Source organism: Stegastes partitus, unplaced genomic scaffold (assembly GCF_000690725.1).
Source record: "Stegastes partitus isolate 25-593 unplaced genomic scaffold, Stegastes_partitus-1.0.2 Scaffold303, whole genome shotgun sequence".
Taxonomy (NCBI): domain Eukaryota; kingdom Metazoa; phylum Chordata; class Actinopteri; family Pomacentridae; genus Stegastes; species Stegastes partitus.
Window position 1 is genome coordinate 439,949 of NW_007578034.1, and position 6,628 is coordinate 446,576.

At 41.1% G+C, this 6,628-nt stretch overlaps 1 protein-coding gene across 1 annotated transcript in view; it reads left to right on the forward strand.

The window, feature by feature from the left end:
- ucmab (upper zone of growth plate and cartilage matrix associated b) overlaps positions 1-6,146 on the forward strand; it is an 8,799-nt gene extending 2,653 nt beyond the window's left edge. Inside the window, 6 exon segments of the mRNA XM_008283260.1 lie at positions 857-1,028; positions 1,031-1,100; positions 1,280-1,342; positions 1,438-1,533; positions 5,433-5,531; positions 5,630-6,146. Coding sequence (XP_008281482.1) covers positions 857-1,028; positions 1,031-1,100; positions 1,280-1,342; positions 1,438-1,533; positions 5,433-5,531; positions 5,630-5,727 — 598 coding nt within the window. The 3' untranslated portion in view covers positions 5,728-6,146.
- Positions 6,147-6,628: the final 482 nt, after the last annotated feature.

Genomic DNA, 6,628 nt, shown 5'->3' on the forward strand with positions numbered 1-6,628 from the left:
CATCAGCTTTTATTTAATTTCATTATATAAAAAAAGAAAATCAAATTTTCCCACCACATTTCATCAAAGTTTTTGAGACAATCTGTTAGCTAAAAAAAAATCTAGACAACACTGGACAAAAACAAACAAAACTTACAACTTACAGAATTATACACTCACAGGCCCTGCTGAAGTTAATTCCCTGTTTTGCTGAAATGGAATGTTCAGTTTATACGAATGAGCGTAATTTCCCTCCATATACACTTTTCACACATACCTGAGCTAAACATGCTCTCTCCATATCTTCCTAAACCGTCTCTCCAATTTCTTCTCACTTCCCTGAGCAACAATTCCTCCACCTTGGATTGCACCACAAAACAATTTAAACATTCACTCTTTTCTGGGGCACAGCCAGGAGGCAGGTTGGAGAAAACTCAAGCAAACAGAAGGCTGCATACTTTCCTGCACAACTTTATAGAGAGTGGAGAGAGCCGGCCTTGTTGAGGGGCCCTTTTCAGCTGCATCTGCAATGGAGACGTTTGGCAAGGATTCCCAACTTTGCTCTGAGCCTCAGTTGAAACTTTTTTTTTTGTTTTTTGTCTGTCATCTATCCTTCCGTGGCAAGTGTAGCTATTATCCAGGCAAGTGGAGCGTATTGTAGTGTAATTTCTATGGTGGGACCTATGTTTTCACTTTTGGGATTTAAAAAATAAAATAAAAAATAGGCCCTCACAGGCTTATGGTGCTTAACTAAAGGCATAAAGAACCAGTCACACTTCAGCTTACTTTAATTGCAAACAAAACGACTGAAAAGGAGATGAGTTACAGATTTATTGAGTCAAAATCAAACTCTCAGCACATTGTTGTCACTTGAAAGCCCTCTGTTGTTTGTAGGATTCAGCCTCTTATCAGATCTGCACGGTCACTCCCTCCCTCATCTGACAAGCAGTCAATAGTGCTCCAGGCTCTCGACCCCACCTCTCACATACGTCTTACTCACCTCTCTCCCTCCTGCTCCCCTTCACTTCTCGTATCTCTCAGCTATTCAGCCTCAGAATTAAAGATGTCCTGGACATACGTGACCCTCCTGGCTCTCCTCACTGTGCTTCTTGCACTTTCCTGTGAGTCCAATGCAGGAGAACATGATCTTTTTTCATCTGTGCATTCAAATATCAGCAGCATCTTCTTTGGAAAATGCAATGTTAGCTGTTTGGTTTCCCCTGTATTTCATGGAGAGGTAAGCAGGAGAACACAGAGTCTGTTTTAATTTGGTGCTTTCACATTTTATCTTCTGACCCAGTGTCCCCAGAGGCCGACTCTGCAGCTGTGCCCAGCAGCACAGGCACTGCTAAAGATCCACAAGGTGAGGAGCTACATCAGCTACTTTACTTCTGCTGTGCATCCTTCCTGTTTATCCCTCTGTGCTGTGAGCTCAACCACCTCCTGCCTCCACCGCAGGTCCTCTGAAGAGGATCTTCATGAAAGAGGCAGATGCTTCAAACTTCTTCAGAAAACGCAGCAGACGGGGGGCGAAGTCCCAGGATGAGCTCAACGGTGAGTTTACTTTGATTTTGTTTGTGGCAGTTTGGACTGCGGTCTGGTCAGCCAAGGTCAGTGTGTGTGTGGTTGTGTGTTTGTGGTAATTGTTGGCATCAGTGTGTTATTATACAGGACAGCTTTTAGCAGCTGAGGCCCCCTCGCACCTTAATAGAATTCAATATGTTGTATCTAGAACCACTTATCCTCATAAATGTTTAAGATTCATTTTGAGATTTAAATATTTAAGAAGATGCTATTAAAAAATCACAATAATAAAAATCCTGCACATTGTTGATTACTTGTGCTGAAGTTGTTACTGAGGATTTATTTTCATCAAAAATTGTGCAACTTTTGGATTCCTTGGATTCCTCACAGTCAGGAGTTTTTCCATCCAACATAAATACTTGTAAAATGTTATGGTGAGCAAGATAGTTGTTACCTCTTGAAACAACATTTTTAAAAAATCTAGATAGATCTTCACATTTCACCTGCCTGCTTAAGGGAAAGCAAATCTGGCTAAGTGACAGATAGCCTGTATTTTTCCTGTAAAGCAGTTTTCTAAAGCAAATAAATCCAAATTTCCTGGTGAAAGTTTGCATATTTGAGGATTTTATTGGAAACTCTAAAACAAGGCAGTGCAGTGTAGATTGCTGCACATGTGTCAACAAGATGGATTTGATTCTGAAAAGAACTGAATGAAGCTTGAACAAAGATCCTGAAACATCAGATTTTGTACATCAACATGAAAATATCTATACATTATATTAGAGGTCAAAAAGCCACAGCTCTGATCACACAGATGGTTAAAAGTACGGGTGCCAAGTCAATGTTTGTTAAGCAGCTGCATTTGACGCATAACAAACATCTTTTTGTCCTGATCTTGAGCATAAAGAAATGTGGCACAGCACTGAAATCCTCAGTGATAGCTGAATCCCTTCTGGCCTCAATAACAGATGAAATGATGTGTTAAGATGCGGACTCTCTGCTGCCTGACCGTACAGTGGGCGAACATGTTTATGACAGTCTGGATGTTTTCATGTCGGTGGCAGCCAGCAGCTGTTCTCTGTATTCTGGACCTGCCGTGACCAGAGACAACCTCAGACTGTGTGTCCACACAGCAGCTCTGCTTCCTCTGCTGGAGGCTGCAGCAGGAGTCACAGGGCAGCATGGAGCTCACATGCACTCTCACAGCAGGGCACATCTGTCAGCGTTCCCCATGCGAGTGTTCACATACTGTACAATGTTTGACATACACCAGGGATTTAATGGCAGTGCATACATGCAGCCCTGCCAGCAGGAAGGTGAGAGCACACAGTGATACTGCGGCTCTGAGTTGTATAACATGCCGTATGTCTAACAACAACAAGACACTTTGTACAGCTAAAGGAGGAATAAAATGAACACAAAGCAGAGAACAGAGTGAAAAGACTGAGATGGACGAGTGAGTGGGTGAGCGGCTGGGAGCTGAATGTGGAATGTGCCAACACACAGGCAGAGAGGGGTCAGAGAAAAAAGCAAGTACAAAAGTGAGACAAATAAGCTGCTCACTTTGAAGAGCCTCTCCTGCTGCATGCTGACATAAAAGCTCATCTCTCTCGCAGTTAGATGAAATTTGCAAAGGAACATTTTTGATATGAGCTGTAGGTGGAGAAGGTGACACAGAATTTTTAAGGCAAAGTTTTGAAATCCAAACATCGACATCAGAGTCTGAACGAACGCTGCTGTTTGTCTTTGGGGTTGGCGAGCCTTGAGAAGCGGTGCTATGTAAGGTGAACAAAATAACAGATGATTAATCCTGCTGTTCCACGAATGAAAGGGTTAACAAAATACATTAATAAATAAGTAGAAATATGATGACCTCAGTTCTCACTTTACTGAGTGAGATTTCCATGCTAGTGCCAAACTCTGATCTGTAAGTCAATCTGTAAATCATGTTGAAGTGAATGACTTGAATTCTTAAGATGAGCTCCAGTTCTCACTGCATGCACAAACTTGGAATCCCAGCGAAAGGTCAAAGGTTGCGACCTCCCTTTGAAAAGGTTAGCGTGGCTGTCCCACACCTTTCTAATGTTACTGCAGTCAGTGAGCTTCATTTACTCGCTCGCTCACGACTGAAGCTTCTGAGTGCTTCCTGGTTGCTCTCATACCTGCAGCTCAGATGTCTCAGACTGAATGTTTTAATATTCTCTGAGGAGACTTAAACTCAGTCTACAAACCAAGCAAAGCCTTTGATATGAGGTGAAGCTTAAAGGATACATAAGCAACTTTTAAGTCTGCGTCTTACATTCCCAAGAACACTGACAGAATTATTGATTGCCTCCTGTCCAAACTGGCCCTGCCTAAAGCGATCCCAGAGGAACAAATTTCACAGCCTCTGTTCTCGCACTCTGAAGTATAGTCAAAGCCAATATAAAGCTACAGAAGTCATACAGGTAAATTTAAAAATTCCAGCCTCAGCGTGATATTCTCTCATTGTGTTGCTGTTTCTGTAGCTCGGCAGCGCTGTGTGAGGTTTCATAATGTGTGTGTGTGTTGAGAGTCAGCTGCAGACTTTTAAAAGTAGATTGGGACTCTGAAAAGCTTTACAAAAGATTTCTCTCTCCTCCGTGGTGCCCGTTCAGCCGGTGCTGCCCCAGGCGTCCGCCTATAGCTCGCCTGTGTTTAAAAACATCCCAGGACACAGTGATTCAGTTCTGTGGGGTTTTTTCGAGTTTGTACTTTTGTGATGATTAACAGTTATTGTGTTGAGTGTGTGTGTCTGTACTTGTCTGTGGGCTTTGAATTGAAACCGTGGTTTCTTTTTGTTGCTGCAGTCTATTTTCAGACGTTGTGTACTCAGTGTGAGCCTCAGTGTTGTGTGCACCTTCACGCTTCTACTTCATTACACAAATATCAAGGATTGTACTTCTTATTGATTGTTTATTTACTAGGTGAAGTTTGTACCTAAGACTTGTAAATACAACACCTTGTCCAGATCCTTTTGTTTGTATGTCTAGTTGAGTTATTGCTCACTCATTAATGTAATGATTATTTTCATCATGAGTTCATGCCATCATAAACAAAAACTGTAGTTTAGTGAACGGAGTGAAGTAAAAGCTCTAATATTTTTCTCTGAAATCCACTGGCGCAGAAGTGGTACAAAAAGAAAACCAAAGCAATAGTGTCTCAGATTTGTGCTCCAGTGCAATCCTGGAGTAGATGTGCTTTCTACCACTGGTGTATTTGGCTATTGGCAGTTCCTCCAAAGATATATTTACCCTCTAAACCTCTCGCATGTTTTTATTGCAATTAATGTTTGAGGGTAGATGATCCAGACAAGAATTTGAATAAAAGCTCAAAGATGTATACATATTTATGTAGAAGAAATTACATTTTCCCTTCTTTTATTCCATATTAATCATCTCATTAACCCTCTTGTGATCCTCGGGACAAAGTTTTTTGGAAACCAGTGGACTGAATTACCAAATTGTTTATAAAGTAATTAAAATGAACAAATTCTAACAATAAAATGCTGTTAAGTAAAAAGCTCTAATATTTATCGTATGGTCAGTACTTGTACCTTGGATACTTCAAGTATATTCTGCTGGGAATACTTTCTGACTTTTAGATTATCGATTGAATGCAATTTTACAAAATGTAATTGTTATACAGGGAATTTAACTTAAGGACTTGAGTTCTAACATATCTGTCATTTTGGTACCGACTAACAGGCCCTTCTTAGTTTAGTTAGTCTCTTTTAAAACTTCTCCTACATGACACACACTTCCAACACTTTTAAAATGCTGTTGATGTGTCTAAATCCTGTCCAGTTCATCCCCAGCAAATAGCAGTGAGGGTACTATGACACACAAAACTACTGACTCTGAGATGCAGATCATCTCACACTCGGCTTATTCATCGCTCTGTACTTGCAGCTGAGCAGAGGCAGATTTTGGCTGCAGATGAACGAAAGAGAGAGTTCCACGAGGAGAAGAGAAACGAGTTCGAGAGCTATGCTGAAGAGGAGGATGACGGTATGTAGACCCTTCATATCTGATGCAGCTGACGGTGAAGAGCTCATTCACTGCGAAAGCTCATTCATTCCCCCCAAAAATTGCTCCTCATCTTTCAGAGCAAAACGAGAGAACCAGAGAGAGCACCGAGCAGTGGAGGGAGTTCCACTATGACGGGATGCATCCTCCCCACGAGTACAACCGTCACTCCATCTGAGACTGGAGGGGGGCAGTAAGAGGAGAGACGTGACCCCGACAGCTGCCCGGTCTTTAGGAGACAAACATCCTTAACTATGAAGCGATGCTTTTCACAAGAACATGACTGCTAACACAGCAAAGACATCAGCTACAGAGTGTTTGTAATCCTGGTTCTGTTGACGCTGGCTTTACCTCCTCAGTGTGTGGCATCCCAGAGACCCCACTGCTGTGTGTGAAGACAATAACAATATATCACTGCCAAATGTTTTCCTTTTTCATCATTTTTATGTCTTTTCTTCTAAACTTCTTAAAACACAACATGTAGGAAAGTGTTGAAATGGTGACCCCTCCATTTGTCAAACCTTTGTTCATTTATTCGTATTTGCCTGCAACAAACAATTATCACTTTAGTTTAATCACCTGATAAAGTGCTGCAATCACAATTTCCTAAAACAGTCCCAGCACTGGTCGACAAAGAAAACCAGCAAATCTTGACACTGAGGAGACAGAGCCAGTCGAAAACAAAGAAAATGTACACTATATCATCTTTCATAGAGACATTAATTAATGTCTGAGGTCCATTACAGTCCATATCTCTAACTCATTAGCCTTTTTTTAAATACAGTAATCAAATCAATATTAGAAATCCTAATTGATTTATTTGGCATTATAGCAGAGTAGTTCCTCTAAAAAGTGCTGTCAACTTCAATCACAGTCATGGAGCTTACAGAAACTAATTGTATATATCTGATTTACAGCCAAGCTCTCTGAGACAAACAAATCCTGCTATATGTTCGGTACACATGAGGAGCAAAATGATCATATCTTTTTAAGAATTAGGAAAAAATATTTAGTATTGAGCTGATGGCAGAATTTTGTTACAGCTGTTACGGAGTGCACTGGTCTCCTGGCTTAATAAA